We start from the raw sequence: 17,214 nt of genomic DNA on the forward strand, positions 1-17,214 counted from the left end.
AACAGTAGTTTGAAGTATATTAAGACATTCAAATTTCATGCCCTATGATGAATGCTAGAATTTTGGAAATCACATATTTTTCTGTGTTTTGTGACACAGAACACAAGTCACATAACTGGCACTTAACATTTTAAAAATCTAGTAGTTTATTTTTTTTAAAAAAGTGCATTTTAAGTTATGGACACTGCAATGACAATTTTTTTTGGGAAGTGGAGCGTGCAGCTGCCACTGTAAAAGGCAGGCTCAGACGTACGAGAGCACAGGGTATTCAGACCACCGAAGTAATGGGAGAACTCTAGTCTTTATGCAGCCAAGGAACTACTAGGGTAACTGTAGATAAATTAAAAAGCTGTAAAAATAGCAAGAACACCCTGATTCTGGAGAAGAAAAAAAAATTACTTAATGCATTGTTTTATTCAAGACTATTCTCTCCAACTCCTGAGGCAGACTGCAAATGTTCTGCAGTGCATCCCTCTTCCCCTTCACATGAAGTGTTTGAGCTAAAACGAAAAAAGACAAATTCTTTCGTTTGTAGCAACTGGCCAAGAAAGAATAAAAACTAAGAAAACCCTGTGTTTCTTTGTTTCAGTCACAGCCATGTTTACATAATACCTTGCAATTTTCAGATTTCCGAACGAGCACTGTTCAGGACAGGAACACATGACTTCACTAGTTAGAATAACTTTCTGGCCATTCCAAGCATTGGGCTAGTTCCTGTTAAACAGACAGCAGCCAACTAAGACATGAAGTTACCAGTTTCGTTCTCCTACAAGTGAAACATTTGCTTCAGGAAGGTAAATTGTGAGATTGTAAACTTACTTAGTTTCAAGAAGAATGAGAGATATTTAAAAGCTCTAACCTGCTTTCATTTTAGCATCAACACTTCACCCATCCGAAAAAGACATTTATTTAAAAATATTATTTAAATATATATTAAAAAAAAATTTAAAAAGACTTGATAACAAATTCAGTTGCTGTTTACCCTTAGTTGCCAGAAACACTTTAAAAGGAAATAACTCCAAGAGGTCATTTCTTCAAAATACCCACATGGTCACTTTCTTGATGCGATCAGTGAACTTACAAAAATTGTGATTCACAGTTCTGTCACACACACACAAGTTGAGTTAACCACCAGTTTTCCCTTGTCCACTAAATAATACCAAGCTTTGCTACTAATAAGCCTCAGCTGATCCTATTTTGCCCTGTTTATCTCCTACAGGCATTATAGATGCCTTCAGATCTCCATTTTCCTTAACCAAGAAAACATTCCTTCTCATTTGGGTATTTCCTCTCATGCATAAACACAGAAATGTCACCTCAAATCCTCTGTCAAATCTAAGAGTCCCTAAATCTGTAATAACCAGAGAAAAGCACACTGTGATGAGGCATTTAGTGTTGCAGAGTGAGCAGTCCCACCATCTCTCCTTTGTGACCACCAGTGTACTAACATTGCCAAGCACTGTCACTGATACGATCTTTAGTGGGAATATTTAAGAGCTTACAACCTCGTTGTTTTACAATTTCACAGCACTAAACACAAAGGGAGAGTCTTAGATTACCTAGGCTCCCTTACCTTAACTAATACACTCCTTTGGGGTTTTTTTTTAAGCATAGCCATAGAGCAGGATAAAAGGTGATAAAGAGTTAACACACACTTTTTCTGGTACACTGAATGAAAAATAAAGAGTATTTTAATTTGTCAGCAGCCCAGGTGGCAGCAAACATTCAGCTATTGCTAAACTCCAGTCAGTTAATTCTGTATCATGGTAATTGCTATAATCACAAATGTTTCAGGAGTTTCAAATGCCTGAAGTAAGATTTTATGTCTTTTTCCAAGCTTGCCTAGCTTATTCATAACTAGTCTGCTTTTATGAACTGGAACCATTTGAAAGAAAGTCAGTCACCATAGGGTACAACAAGGCTTTTTTAATGGACAAATAGTCATAGGCAGGAAACACAATGAGCTTTGAAGGCTCACAGTCAAACGCACGCATCCTGATGACCAATATGCGGACACACTTACTATTTCCAGCATTCCATATAACCATGAGTACAGCTTCTTTCCAGCTACGTCAAACGGGAAGTTTCCAAACATTTCAACCAGCATTAACATCTATAATACTGTGGGTTCTTTTTCAAAATAAAAAGAATTATCTTATTGCATAATTAGCACATACACAGTCCAAGGACCTATGAGCACTAGGTCTGAGTAAGCTTTCTAAGTTTACCCATATAAATTTACCACTGGTTGCAAGAAAAATCCTGAGGAAGCTCTTAAACCCACAAAATCTAAAGCCAAACATACCAGTTAACAAACATCTGGCAATATAAATTGTGAATGTTATGTTGCTCAATGTTAGAAAAAGTAATAAAAAAAGCATATAGGAGATATGACAGGAATCTACTACCGCAGAGTCCAAATATTTCTAAAATGAAAAAGCAAAACAGGGCAGTCTACTTCATAAGCAAAAAGCATTCACTGGCAAGTAACTGAAATCCCTCAGCACAGGAATACCTTTTCAATATTCAAGAGTGAGTTTGGGGAGTTTCTTCCTCTAGAATTCCCTGCATCCATCACACACCCCCTCAACAGACAGGTCACAGATGTTGGCTGACAGTAGCAGGCATGGAGCACAGGCCTCAGAGTACCAAACGGGCAGGACCAAGGCCATCTGAGCAGACAGCTTATAAGCTGTTTATGGGAGGCACATCCCAGATCAACTGCCTCTGCTATCCAGAGTGTTGAGTTTGGACTTTGCTTTGGGTTGTTTTTTTGTTGTTTGTTTTTGGTGGGGGGTGTGGAGAATGGGAATGCATATGGTGGCCAAATTTGATTCACCCATACTATACAGGGGACCGACTTCGCCTGAGTAAGTTGAAAATCTTATCTTGCTGGTGGGTATCTCAGCAAATACTTCAGAATGTAATGAAAGCCATGTGCTCATCTCCCTAAAATGCACACCAAGTCCCATCTTCCAAAGGAATCTGTCACAAGCCTGAGTTCATAGAGTGAATACCAGTTGCTGGTTTAGCAGCTGTTCAGGTTGACTATTTTTGTTTGGATCAGTAGGTGTTTTCACAGGGCAGTTAAACACCCCTACAGTAAATGGAGAGGGCATCACAGTACTGATGCTAGCAGAAAATAAGCAAGCGTAAGGACGCACAACTAGGCAATAAGTGGTGCACAGCCTGTGAGGGACCTATGGCTCATTAATAAGTGCTTCCACAGGCAGGGTAGCTGTTCCTTTTGATGTCTTACCTTGCAAGATATGCATACACTTCTACTTTGATCTCTAGGAACGCTTACTCATCACCTTTCTTACCTTCACAGGTATCTAAGTGAACAACAACATTGGCCTCAGCTTGCTCAAGGCATTTTTCTTTCCATATGACCACAACAGTGATTAGCAAGCGTAAGGCCAGAGCTTAATTAACAAAATGCATCATAAAACTGGCCTTCAATTTACAATTAATATACTGAATTATTTCATTTTTTTAATCATCATTTTGAATAATTTTGATTTTTCAATCAAATTTGAATCAATAGATTCAAAATGAAACATCATTTTGAAATGAAAGTGCATTTCAAAACTACTTCCAGCAGAGCAAGGTCAATAAGGTTGTCCATTTCTTATGTTCTACTAAAGCAGTAGAATGTCTGAACCAACCAACATTGCCACAGTCTATTTCTGGATGCAAGAAAATGGCATGAATGATGTCCATATGACAGATCAGAAAGAAATACAAAGGGTTTCAAATTGCATATCAGGTTCCAAATTTACCACTTTCCCTTGGAAAAGTTACTGCCATCCTGCTCCAGGCTATCAGCAATAACCTTTTGATTACCCAAAGCATGCCACCGTTGTCAGCTAAGTAACACAGATGAAAGAATTCCCTCTTGGAACATATCAACAAGATTGCTTGGCTGCAAAAAATTTCTGCACCAAGAGAGTGCCATGAGCTTAACCAGATACATGAAGATACACTGAGGTTTGTTAGAAAAAAGAAGAAAGAAAAAGAAGCTTCCATTTCTTAAGCAAACTGAGGCACTAATATGACTTAAACTTTCATGAAATTCTCCGCCGTTATGAAAATTGCTCAGAATTTCTTATGATTTTACAATTTCTTGCTTTCTAAGCAAGCTTACATGAAAACATGTATCAAATTCTCTGTTTCCTAAAGTGCTTTTGTTTGGTAAACACCTAGACAAATCAGAGGAAAATTATTACGGTTTTCTCCCGAAAAGGATTTATCACCCTGCTAGAAGACAAAAAACTTTTAGTAGTAGTTTGGGTTAACTAAACATGGAAAAAATTCCTCAATTTAATTGTGAAAGCTGCTGCTATTTCTATTTCATGCCTAAGAAAGACGTGTATTTCTGAAAGCTTTATTTTTTCAGTTTTACCAGCTGTTCTGATACAAGATACTACCTATGCCTAAGCCTTATCCTATCCACATTTTTTGACTGATAGATCTACAGAAAGCCAACACCAAGAATACAAACCCAAACAGTGACTTCTCCAGTTCTCTTTCAACAATACAACTATTTCCCAACCACAGATCTGAACCTGATAACAAAACCTATGTAGTAATAAAAAAATTTACTAGTTTTTAAAGGAAACAAATTACTATTCACATTGGATTTCAAGTGCTGAGTTTGAGTCTCAATGCCAGAACTGGAAGCTTCCATGAACAGTACTGAAACAGCAGCCTAATTAAAAAAAGCTTCATAGATGAAGTAACCTGCATTGAATTGCTCCATGGACAGTCTGAGCATATGCAGCCAGACAAGGTTACAGCAGTAAGTTTAGTGGCATGCAAGCATACATTATAGATTCACATTTTAAAATGTGATCAAACTGCTAGTAATTATCTTTGTAAAAAGGAACCCTAGCAAAGGCTGTGACAACTCCAAAAGAAAGCAAATGGTTCTTAATTGGTTTTCTGGCTCTAGAAGCAAGTGTTTTATTTCCTAACGACAACAGCGTAAGAAATTTCTGTCAACAGCAATAGCAAAAACTTTGAAGCTGGTTTATCAACATTTTATTAAGTACAATTCTTATCAGCTCAACAGAACATCAACATTCAAGAAATAAAAGTGGTTTAGTTTCCAAAACATGCAGTGAGCAAAAAACCAGTTCTCACAGTAAGTTCTTCAAATAGGTCCCACACCCAGCCACCTCACTCTTTCCTAAACGTCTTTCAAGAACAAGATGGGCTTTGCACACACTCCAAAGGTAAATAAATTTGAGCTATTTTGGAGTGTGAGGGAGCAAACTCAAAAGCTCACCCTGCCAGACTGTCTATTCTGTGCCATGGCCAAGTTTAAATGCATTCGCTGCTTTCAGCTGTGACAGCAAAACATAGCAAGGTGGCTTTTAACAAACTGTGGGCTGTCTTTGAAAATTAAGAAAACCCATAGTTTTCTAGGGTTTTTTTCTAGAAAAAAAACCACATCAGGTATCTTAAAAACCTCTATCAAAAGGTGCAAATGACAAAATCTGCAGTAACCATACAACTTCCAAACTGATTAAGAGTTCTTTATTTCTTGTTACCCCAGGCATGAAGTATTGAGGCTGGCATTCCAGAGACACATCTTTTCTAATCAGTGTCAGGCAAAACACATTGATCAAAGCAGTTTAGTTTTCTATTTGACGAAAGATTAAGCAGAATTCAAAGTTGCAATCTTCAGAAACAAAATAACCAATCCAGGACATATGGAAGAAGGACAAGTTTTGGACTAAAATTCAGTCAAATTTTTATTTTGGAAAGATGGTTCCAAACCAGAAGTAAATGAGAATTTGGTAATAAGTTTAACAGGCTAGATGTTATTTTATGCTTGTCATTTAACACTGAAGAGTTATTCTTAAGTTAAATCTATTACGACTGGCACAGGACTCCCCTTACTTTAGGTTCACTTTCTACCAACCGCAGAAGCCTGGCAACCTCCTCCCACCTCTTAACTCTTGATCTCAAGGATAATTCCTGTTTTGTCAGGCTCCTCTGTAAAAAGGCAAGGTTTGAAGTCAAATGGTACATTCTGGCAAGGCATTACGTGGCCTAAGCAAGCTGCTGGATATCTTCATTATTCACTCAGACATAATCAGAAGTATATACAAACTAAAATACATTCCAACCTAATATCAGGCATGCAAGTCAAAATACAATTACCATCACAGAAACGCAGACAAGTAGAGTGCAGAGGTCACAAGAAAACTATCCCTGGATGAAAGCAATCACTCAATATCCTACATCAAGGTGACACTGCAGCGGACAGCACAGCTTCAGGTATATTACCACATTCCCTTGTGTTGTCCAAGCACTTTGTTCAGTGTTGAGATTAAAAAAAAAATAATACCCACCAAACCAAACAAACACTTGCCTTGCCACATGATTCTACACGCAACTATAAAGGCTGTCAACCAAAACATTAAGTTCCACATTATTCACATTTCTCACTACAATAGGGTATTGCCAAGACTAATGGTATTCTGAATAGTTTAATACCCAGTACTAAGGAGTCATCTTGTGATAAGTATCAGAGTGCAAAGAAACAGCAGTTTCTTTGCTTAATACATTCTCTCAGCTATTTCCATTGTGATAAGAGTTTATATACATGTTTTTCTTAAGACAGCTTTATAAACATATTTATTCTCTCAAACTATGCAGACTGCAAATTCAGCAAGCACATGAAGGTCAAAATTCACTACATCAATCTTTACTGTTAATAGCTCAGCATTACTATGACATCATTTATCATCTATGTGAAAGTACTCTTTTTCATGTTCAGTTCAAAGAATGTTAGTGTATCCATAAAAGCTCCATCTCCACAGAATGTCAGGGATGCCATACCACACATTTTTCAACTGCCCATGGAGTTACATAAACATTTAGGCATACCTACTACATACAGTCTTTCAGCTACACATACAGCACTTTATAATAACCTGCTATATCTTTTGAACTCTCTAACCTATTCTTTCTTGGGTTTTTGCTTTGTGGGGTTTTTTTTTTAAACCACAACAGAAATGTCAGTGATGATATTTTAAGCACTAACCAACTATAAAACTCTTACAGTCTCCCCTCTGTTTCACTCAAATACCACTTAATTTCAACATATTGAAATTTCAAACCTTTAATCACCTTGCTAAAATAATGACAAAGCCTCTACAGCCATAGTAGGAACAAAACCTTCTATTAATGATTTTTAAAATCAGAGTCTGCAGCCACAAAACCCCCAAACTTTCCTGTCTTAAGCATCAAACAGCACAAAGCAGAGGAAGAGCAAAATAAATAGTGCTTTCTACATAATTCAATACTCAAAACTCCAAAATTCAGTTAAATATTCCCTTTCATATTGCTAAACTGTAAGAAGCTTAGTACAAGGAAACACAGGATTTTTATTTTCTTTTAGTATGGTCATCAATTGCATGGGAAGTCCAATTGTGCTTCCAGAAAAACTGTTAATACTCTGAACATCTTTAAAGTCACTTCAGTAACAAAGCCGTTGACTTATCACTAGGACTTACCTTTTACTACAGTTTCACTCCCTGAAGAGTGAGCGTGAAGATGGTCTCTAGCATTTTTAATGAACTGAATCCATTCCATGAGAATATAATTGCGTCTTCAATTTTTGAGATTACTTTTAACTGATTTTAGCATATTATGACAATAGGATCTAAATATTGTTAGTTTTCCCCTTTGAACAACCTGCATATCTGTTCTAGTAAGCTAATCAACTCTTCAAAACCTTTGAGCCTGATGTACTCAAATTTCAGAAGAAAAACTAATTCAATCTGAAATTTTTCCTCTTGACCATTTTAACATAACCTTTGTGGTTATACATCAAAAAAGAAAAAGAGCAAAGCAAAGAATTAGCCCTATAAGGAAAGAAACTGATTGAAATACTAAAGTCTAACTTTTTTTATCCAAGGATAAATAAAGATATAACTTGTGCAGTACGCATTAGCCTACTGACATTGCTTATGAAACAGACCAGAGTTCTGACCTTTTGGAACGAATACATAGAAAAGTTCAAAGACATTGATTAAAAAGCAGTGTTTACAAAATGATATAAAATAAGTCACCAATAGTACAAACACAAAGAACACCTTTAACCCACCTATAATAAGCATCAAATACATTGAAGCTATGCTTTGTAAAAGTCCTAGCTTATGCTAATTGCTGTTTCTGATCATCTATCATCCTTTAATACTAATTACTTGAGTCCACATTTGTACAAACATAACTATATTAGTTTACAGAATTCCTATTTTTATTCATTCAGCATTTCTGCTTCCAGACCCGATTACTTATGGAAGACAACAGCTTGGTACAGAACAGCCAGCCAGAAGTCATGTTCTGCCAAGTATATGACACATCCAAAAAAAAAAAAAACCAAACCCTTTGGTCCAGGATTATTTTGCCTCCTTATTTTATTTTGAAACACTTCAAGGAAGCCTGCCCAGAAAGTTGTCTCAGCATAAAATAAAAAACACAGAATAAGTGAGGTTGGAAGGCACCTCTGGAGATATCTAGCCCAAGCCCCTGCTCAGAGCAGGTTTGATAGATCAGACTGCTCAGGACCATGTCCAGTGGAGTTGACACCTCTGGGAGTACAGGTCCCACATCCTCTCTGCAGTCATACTACGGAGTACAACAAAAAGGGGTTAAGACTCAGAATCTAGTTACCTTAAAACCACTTCTTTATAAATAGGATATACACATTTAACATAATAGTAAGTATCTCTGCAAAAAACGACAGCTGTCTACCAAACAAGAACCTCACTGGCATTACGTCTTTTAGATAATGGGATAAAAAATAATTGCATGAAAATGCAATTTGCTGTCACCACCAACAAACGGGTTAGTGGTCTAGAAAAGCTTTCATTTAAGAAGTAGCACAATGTTAGGCCACCAAAACCAAGCTGTCTTATATACGTCTCTGGTAACTGAAATACTCAAGACATTTTTTCCCTAACCATTTTCATGGTTGCTACATTTCAAACTCACAAGAGCTCCCAGTCACATGGTAGAAGTCTGCCCTACTGAATACAGTTCATCTTGAGAGCTTGCTAACTTACTTACCTCCAGTATTGACACCGTCAAACCTTTCCTTTTCTTGCAAGAAACTTTTTTTTTTTTTTTTTTTTTTTTGGTAAAATGCTTTCTGCTTTATGACATTTTGCTCAATCAAATTATAACATCTGAAAGCTGCCTTCAGATTGGGGCAGCACATATTACTGATACTACAGTGTGCTTTGTATTATCTTTCTGCATATACACTCTTACATTGAGATAAGCAGAAGATAATTTTTCTCAAAAAAGTTTACACTTGTATCTGGACACGAACAGGAGACATACAGTATATTCACACATGATCTTACAGATTTCTAATTTATGTACACCTACAGTAGCTTTTAACAGTTACTTTAGCTTTAACATTGATCATTCAACTCCCTTGGTAATTCTAAAAGCTACTCACCCATATCCCTTCTTTGACAATAAAAAAAGGTTCAATTCTGAATTACACATCCTACCCAAATGGATGATACTCAAGCTTGTGCCGGTTAAAAACCCTTGACAGAACTAGGCCAAAATCTAAAAGGTCATTTCTACCCTGAAGGCTATTTACGCTGGTCACAATAACCAAAGGTGTCTTGTACTGTAGCTCTCCCCAACGTTCATGATGTACAAAAATCATATTTTCTATAATAGTAAAAAATAAAAATATTTTTTAAAAAAAAAAAAACAACATTCAGGTTACCTCCCAGAAGCTATCACTAGAAACTTCTACTCCAACGGAATCATCGTATGAGCCAGACATTTCTATGTATGAAGAGCTTGTAAGTATTCAGAGCTTAAACACCTTCAGAATCTGTAAAAAGATACAACAAAATATTTATGAGCATTAATAATGAAAAACAGCTATCAAAAGAGAAATGAAGTTAGGTAACATCCTTCAAATTTTTGATATCTAGGGATGCCAAACAAACACACAAGGTAACCACACAGGGCATGCAAGTACATTTTGCAACAGAAGACTGTAAAGTTCTTGGCTCTTATCATGGTGTTTGCTGTCCAGAAAAATGTTCAGTCCATCTGCCTATACCACATTTCACCAAACTCTTGAATTTACTTTATCATGACCATCTCCTGTTACAACCAAAAGAAAAGATTGAGTAGCACGATGCTTACTCACTGAGTATTCCACTTTGAAGTATTCCGTAAGAGAATCAATTGATCTTTGTGCTACAGATACAATAACCTGCACTGCTTCCTATTCCTTTTTCACTGGAAATCTATGTTCTGTAATGAAACCCACTGGAAATATTAAAGGCCAAAACCACTTGCTGATTTAAAGAAAAACAGATCATCTTTTCAGAAGGGAAAAGGGTTTATTTCTGTAAGAATCTTAGATTCATCTACTTGGAAACTAATGGCATCCATAAATGCAAAACAGAGCTTCCTCAGCAACAATGCAAAGCAAAACCAATGTGAAGAGCATTGCAGCGACCCAAGTCAAACACAGGAGACAGGACTAGCCTCCTTCCCAAAAGTGTTAGTATAGTTTATGATATTCAGACAGCTCTCCTTCTCTTGCCCAGCCAGCTGTGACTAGATCTCTTATTGGGCTAGTAACTACCTACCTGAGCTACTTGTTATTTTCTTGCCAACACTCGTGTGCGTTGCAGATAATAGATCCTAAATGATGGTGTGATGCACTTATCTACTGTTCCACGTATACCAAGTAAGAGGTTACAGGCTCCATGACAGAAGGTCTCCTTGAAGCTGACAATTACTTTCGCCAGAAGTTGAAACTCCCACACCTAGTTTTACTGCATTTTGTGACATGTTACAATACTATTTCATTGTTTTCTTTTAGGAAAACAAACAGTAAAAAAAAATTCTGATCTTTATTAAAGGTCATTACTTTGACAATTCAGGCATTGTCACTTACACAGACACAGCCGCACAGAAGAAAAACATGATTTATCCTCATTGAAGGAGATGATTGTTTATAAAGTCCTGCGTATAAAAAAAGTTCAAGGTTACCCTAAGCTAACATTTAAGATAAGTATCAAAACCAGTACTGAGGCAAAAATTCAGGCACTTAAATCCACAAATGTGGTTTGTGGGGTGGAGACCAAGAGGTAGGAGAGGAAGGAAACAGCTCCCTCCCACAACACACACATGCAAATCCCTGTCTGATCTCTACAGATACTTCATCAGGTTCTCCTGTTTAGATTTCTCCTACCAAGTTTGCCTACAACTACTGCCAGGGCTACATACAAGGGCGAGCAGATCGTACCACCCCTTCTGGGATTAATACCTTTACTAGTAGACTATAAGGTGAAGCTCCCTCTTTCTCTTGCCCTATGAATGTTGCTTCCCTTAATGCAACAGGGCCACTTCAAAAGGAAGAGCAGAAAATGCCTACAAACCTAGCCTACCTTGCAGCCTAGAGGTTATGACATGCTGCTGAGCGCAACAGAATTGAAAGCCTCCAAGGCCAAGAACTCAATGCTAAATCCACATTTCTTGGATACTCTTAACTGTCCTGTAAGGGTAGGCATACACCACTTGTAACAAAAACTAGCTACTGAAACAAAACAGTTGTTGAGACAGTTACAGCAAAGACAGAACAAAACTACTCTGGCTGGGAAGACAAGCTGTTTCTCCTGAAGTTTTTCATCCAATTCATTTCCACCATCAAAATCACAGAAAGCTTAAATAACCTTAACACTGAATACAGAACTGGAAACTACAATGGGTACATCAATTGTTAGATTTTTATTTTGAAAAGATAACCAAAAATACAGGAAGGGTTCTGCAGAATGGAAACAATTAGAAAGGAACATGATATATTGAGCCAAAGTATTTTTACATGTTAGTGTAACAATCTTCAACTTATGTTATTAGTAATTGCCAAAAAATCTGCTTTTCCACCTGTGCTTTTATTAAACCAAGAGGGAAAAGTACATTAAAACACATTCAAATGTCAGTTTCTTAGTAGCACACCTTTACATGGAATGTGTTCTTTCAGATAAGTTTCAGCCCTTGCAATTCTTCCAGTAGATCAAGGTAAGCAAAGATCATTATTTGTAAGTGTTTATAATTTCTGATAGCCTTTCTTAGACAGCCATAAGCAGCACAAGGAAGAAACAAGTGCAATAAACTTGCAACTAGCTGGACAAACTCAAAAGAATACTTTGACATTAGACAGTTTTTTCTAAGAGTTTTATAGTTTTCACAAAGAAAGAAGGTTATGCAGTGGTACCTTTAACCATAATTTCTGCTATTATTTTATCTGATCAGAGGGAGACATAGAATTTAAAGAAAAGTTGTCAGATCAATAAACATTGCTAGCTGGATTCTGTTAACTGCATCTTCCTGCCTTTTTCCCATTAAGGCAGCTCTAACACTCCATTACTCTGAAACCAAGTAAGCTACTGGAGAGAACTGTGTTACTCAGCATGCCATGCAGAACAAGGGAAGGAAAAGATTCCAAAGGTTCTCAGGAAGAGTTAGAGTTGTTTTTCTATAGTACACACCAAGATCTTTCAACGAAAGTGTTTACCGCCATTTGTAAGAGATCAGGCAGACAACAGTAAAGTCTTCAGTGTCAAAGTCAGGAAAGAGAAACCCTTACGCAGAAGTATAAACCTACAGGAAAGTTTCAACAAGTCACCCATCCCACCCACTCCCAAACCACACAGAAGGTGTTTTTCTCCCTCCAAATACAAAAAGACAAGACAGTGACAGTGTTCTCAAGCAGTAACAAACAGTGTCTGCTTACCTTTAACAAAATAGCCTAAACTATACCAGCGCTGGAAATTTAATCTGAAAAGCTACACGGAAAAACTGGAAAAGCTGAAACAGAGGAACATTTTCTTAAATGAGGGAACAGGTTGTGAGGACTTTTTTTTTTTTAAAAAAAAAAACACCCAACCACTTCTATTCCTCCTCAACTAAAACTGCATCATACACACAGCTATCTTTTTTTTTTCCCCATAAAAGCATGAAAATTATCAGTACTCAGGAAATTCTGATGGATTTAAGGTTTTTATATGCCAAATACTATGCTGTGAGAAAGTATGAGCAAGCGTATTTAGGGAAATATTATGAAGTCATAGCAACAACTGGCACAGAAAAACACTATTTGTACAGCACTACTTAAAAATAAACTGGATACTGAGATAGGAACATTAAGCAGTATGAGTCATACTACCCTCATGAAATAGAATTATTACAGCAGCCAGTCCTTTAGCACATTTTTTGTTAGGGTTTGGTTCTCCCATCCTTCAAGTGAATTTGCAGAGGTTTCACAACGAAAGTTTATTGCACATGGATTTGCAGTCTTCCATTTCACTACAAAAAGTAAACCTAGGAACAACTACTGCTGTCAGTATAAAGTCTGGGAAATTTAGATCAAGATGAGAAAAACAGACAAGTTCTGCACAGATTCTCCACAAATTCTCACCTGCATCTCACAACGCTGGGGTTTCTATGGTCAGCTAGACTGCAGCAGAACCAGTAACTTCATAAGAAAGCATGGTGCACACATCCAGTTCCCATATTCCCACCACAGTATAAATATATATTTATATATATATATATAAAGCACCTATCACCATATTGATAAACATTCTTTGGAACCTCTCTTGACAGCAGAGGTAAGAACAGGAGTCTGTCTGTTAGTACCTCAGCACTTTTGTTTCCAACCAATTAAAAAAAAAAAAAAAAAAAAAAGGCAAGCCACTCATCCACTCTGGCCTTTATCTTCCAACTCCATGACTCCAGGCACAACCCTTTAGGAGTACCTACACTGTCGCCTTCTTGTCCCTCAACTACTTGCTGAGCAAGCAGTAGCACAGTGCTCTAGCAATTTCCACCCACCCCCATGCTGACTGGTAAACCAGCTCACCAAACAGGACAGATTATTACTGAGCTCACATTAACATTTTCTTGAGCAGATACATCAGCTGAGGTTTCTCCCATCCAGCTGGCAATTCTCATGAAACTAGTAAGACATGTCTACCTTTATCTCTGTTATTCTGTAACATTTGTCTGAAACTGACGAATTAATTCCAAAATTATGGAAGCAGGAAGTTAGAGAAGGCAAAAGTGTTAAGCCTCATTTTCCTCAGAAGACAGGTCTTCACTGAATAGAAGCCACCTCTGGATCACGCTTTTGGCCAACACAAATGAAACCTCCTAACTTTCATATTTCTCAGGATATTTTCTTCCTGTATCAAAGAACTTTGTAATTTCCATCAAAAATCAATCTCAATATTTTACTCATCAAGCCCAAAGGTCTTTAAGCAAGTTTTTACCGGTGTTACCACAGGCACATAAACCACCAAATACCACGCAGCACAGAACCCTTGTTGCCTTTTGTCATAAAAAGTCCCAGCACGCATTAGCTAAGAGAACTTATATAGGCTAAAAGTAAACCACAAAGTCCAACTGAAAAAAGTAACTATATACTGAAAAGTACAAACTATAACAGCTACAGAAATGGTGCAAACAAGCAAGGCTCAAGTTTCTTGACTTAGTGATTTTTAAGCAATTCTTGTAAATTAGGATAATGGATCTTAGACACAGGGAAACTGATCGATAAATAAAAGAGACTTTTTTTTAAGCTTCCTCTTAGGGAGCATTCTAGCAATCCTATATGCTAAAGACCTTGGATTTCTTCTCTGCTGCTAGTGCCCTACACTGTGAAAAGAACTGCTATAAATATCCTGAAGGTTTAACACATGAGGATCTTAGAAAATATTAACTAATAATGAGCAAGCAGACCTTCAGATACTGCACACAAAAACATCTGAATAGAATATGCTGCCTCTGCTCTCAAGAAGTTGGTTTTAATGCTACCTTGAAAGCAACTTACAAAAATCTGCTTCATTCATCTTTAAACACTTGATATATTTTTTTTTACTCCCTTTTTCCTCATGTGTCAGGAGAGAGATATCAGCACAACACACAACTTGCAAAAATCTGTGCAATAAATGCAGTCTTTTAAGATGATAAATAATCCAGTGAGTGCCAAAGCTTCTGTTAAGGTGTTTTCCAACAGGAAGAGGGGAAAAACCATTTGAAGAAACCCTGTAGTTTATCGTCCCCAGCCCTCAGTAACAGATTCTTTGATGAACTCATAATGTGAAACAGGTTAGGGTTGTTGGTTGAAAGATACATTTTAACTTTCTGAAACCCCTTGGAAGATGATGTTTATTTTGGTTAGATATTTCACTACCATTCAAAAAGAGCATTTAAAAAAAATAAATTACTGTCTCCGTGCTGCTTACTGAATCCTATGATGAGAAAGACTAGATATTCCAACACACAGAATGCCTGCAGACAAAACACTATTTCAAATACTTGAAACTTAAGGCAATACCACACAGCCTTGTCCTTCAGACATAACCAACGCTTCCCAATATGTACAAACCAGATAACAAACAGGAGACGTGACTCCCCGTTTCTTACTTCCAGAACTTCAGTTTTCAGAACAGAAGGAACTGACAGAAGCTCTCAGTGACAACATGACATAATGCTTCTCTCTTCCGATTCTGTTATGTACTATAGCTGCTTTAAGGCAAGGCAGTCACTAGTACCGTGGCTCTAGGTGACAAGCTGGTCCACAACAGAGAAGTCTGAGAATCGTGGAATGACAGAATCATTCAAGCAGGGTCAGCCCAGGTTACTCAGGGCTTTATACAGTCAGGTCTTGAAAACCTCCAGGGACAGAGACTGCACAACCTCTCTGTGCAACCTATTTCAGTGTTCAACTGTCCTCAAGATGAGACACAGAAGAAAATAAATTAATCTGTATTTAGAAAAGCAAATGGTGTCTCCAGCTATTAATATTATCCTTGTGTTGTCTCCAAGGGCTCTACAGAAGCAAGCTCAAAGACAGTCTACTAGCCTCTAGAAGAAAAAGGCACCTGGTCACATTACCTTTTAAACTTATTTTTGGAATGACAGGACTTGTCACTATGGATCTGACTCAGCAGAATTCCAAGTTTCATGACTAGGGAGTGAAATACTTACGTATAAGGACACCACTCAGCTTGGATTAGCTGCTCATACAAACCTTCATCTATAGCATTTTTTTCTTATTACTCACTGAAGTCCCAGGTTTTCTTCTACACAATAGGAAGGAAACAGGACTTCACTGTACGGAAACAAACGTATCCTATGCTTTAAGTGACAGCTATTGTTGTTTGATACTAAGCGTAGCTACCATTAACATGCTGTATCTCATATTCCTTGGTTAAATAAAGCTATTTAGACTGCGTCCTTCTCTATTCTGTCCAAAGAACACACTCTATAAGAGTTCCAGTTTCTTCAGGATTGCAATTTGTTTACTGTTTACATAGAGAGAAAGTAAGTCACATAACTCCTTTAGCAATATTGTAAAATCATGTACCAAAACTTTAAGAATCACAGTTATCAACAGTGGAAAATCCACAAATTAATAGGACAAGTAACTATAGGAAAAAAAAGTTACTTAGGCTTACACACGCAAGTGACACCAAGGAATTCTAGCCCCTGGGTGCAGGGAACAAATGCATCAAACCAGGATTAGTCACTACTGCTCAGTGCTGTGAACTCTAATTGCAATCAGTAGACAAGAGTGCATGTTATTAAGAGAAGTCAGGCCTTAAGACTTCAAAAGGTAGAGCCTCAGATCAATGACTTTGGCCTAATTCTCATTCTGCATTTTATAAAATATGGTGTATAGCACCCTTTTTCACAGAGATTTAAGAAAAATCTCTTATTGCTGTAATTGTTTTCTTGGCAGAGCCTCAAACACCAGACAGAAGTCCATAAAAGGAAGCTGAATCACTGCTTCCTGGGGAATTCTGCCTGTATGTTAAAGTTAGCAGAGCCACACACCAAATGATTTTTTGAAAGAAGTTGACAGCAATCCATTTGGTGAACCCTGTATCCTGTGCACTGAAGGAACTAATCTAGGAAATGCATGCTGTTACAAACTGTGTAAGCTTATTTCCTACTATGCATGCTCCTCAGACTGGGAGCAATATTTTATTCTTATATTTTCTAGTTTGAATACCAGAGTACTTTGCCACCTAGACATTTTTCAGTTAGCAAATAACATAAAATGACATTAAACAGTAAGAAGCTACTAGTTTGTACTAATCATCCATAACCATAAGTAAGAGTGACAAGAGATTCCTTACACTT

The 17,214-nt window shown here is 37.2% G+C and overlaps 1 protein-coding gene across 5 annotated transcripts in view; it reads right to left on the reverse strand.

The window, feature by feature from the left end:
• Window positions 1-17,214, reverse strand: part of PACSIN2 (protein kinase C and casein kinase substrate in neurons 2) — a 64,225-nt gene that overhangs the window by 20,399 nt on the left and 26,612 nt on the right. For all 5 annotated transcript variants that reach the window (XM_055807956.1, XM_055807955.1, XM_055807952.1 and 2 more), the window contains one exon: window positions 9,767-9,877. In XM_055807956.1, coding sequence (XP_055663931.1) covers window positions 9,767-9,826 — 60 coding nt within the window. In that variant the 5' untranslated portion in view covers window positions 9,827-9,877. The remainder of the gene's footprint in view (window positions 1-9,766; window positions 9,878-17,214) is intronic.

Source organism: Falco peregrinus, chromosome 6 (genome assembly GCF_023634155.1).
Source record: "Falco peregrinus isolate bFalPer1 chromosome 6, bFalPer1.pri, whole genome shotgun sequence".
In the NCBI taxonomy this organism is placed as follows: Eukaryota; Metazoa; Chordata; class Aves; order Falconiformes; family Falconidae; genus Falco; species Falco peregrinus.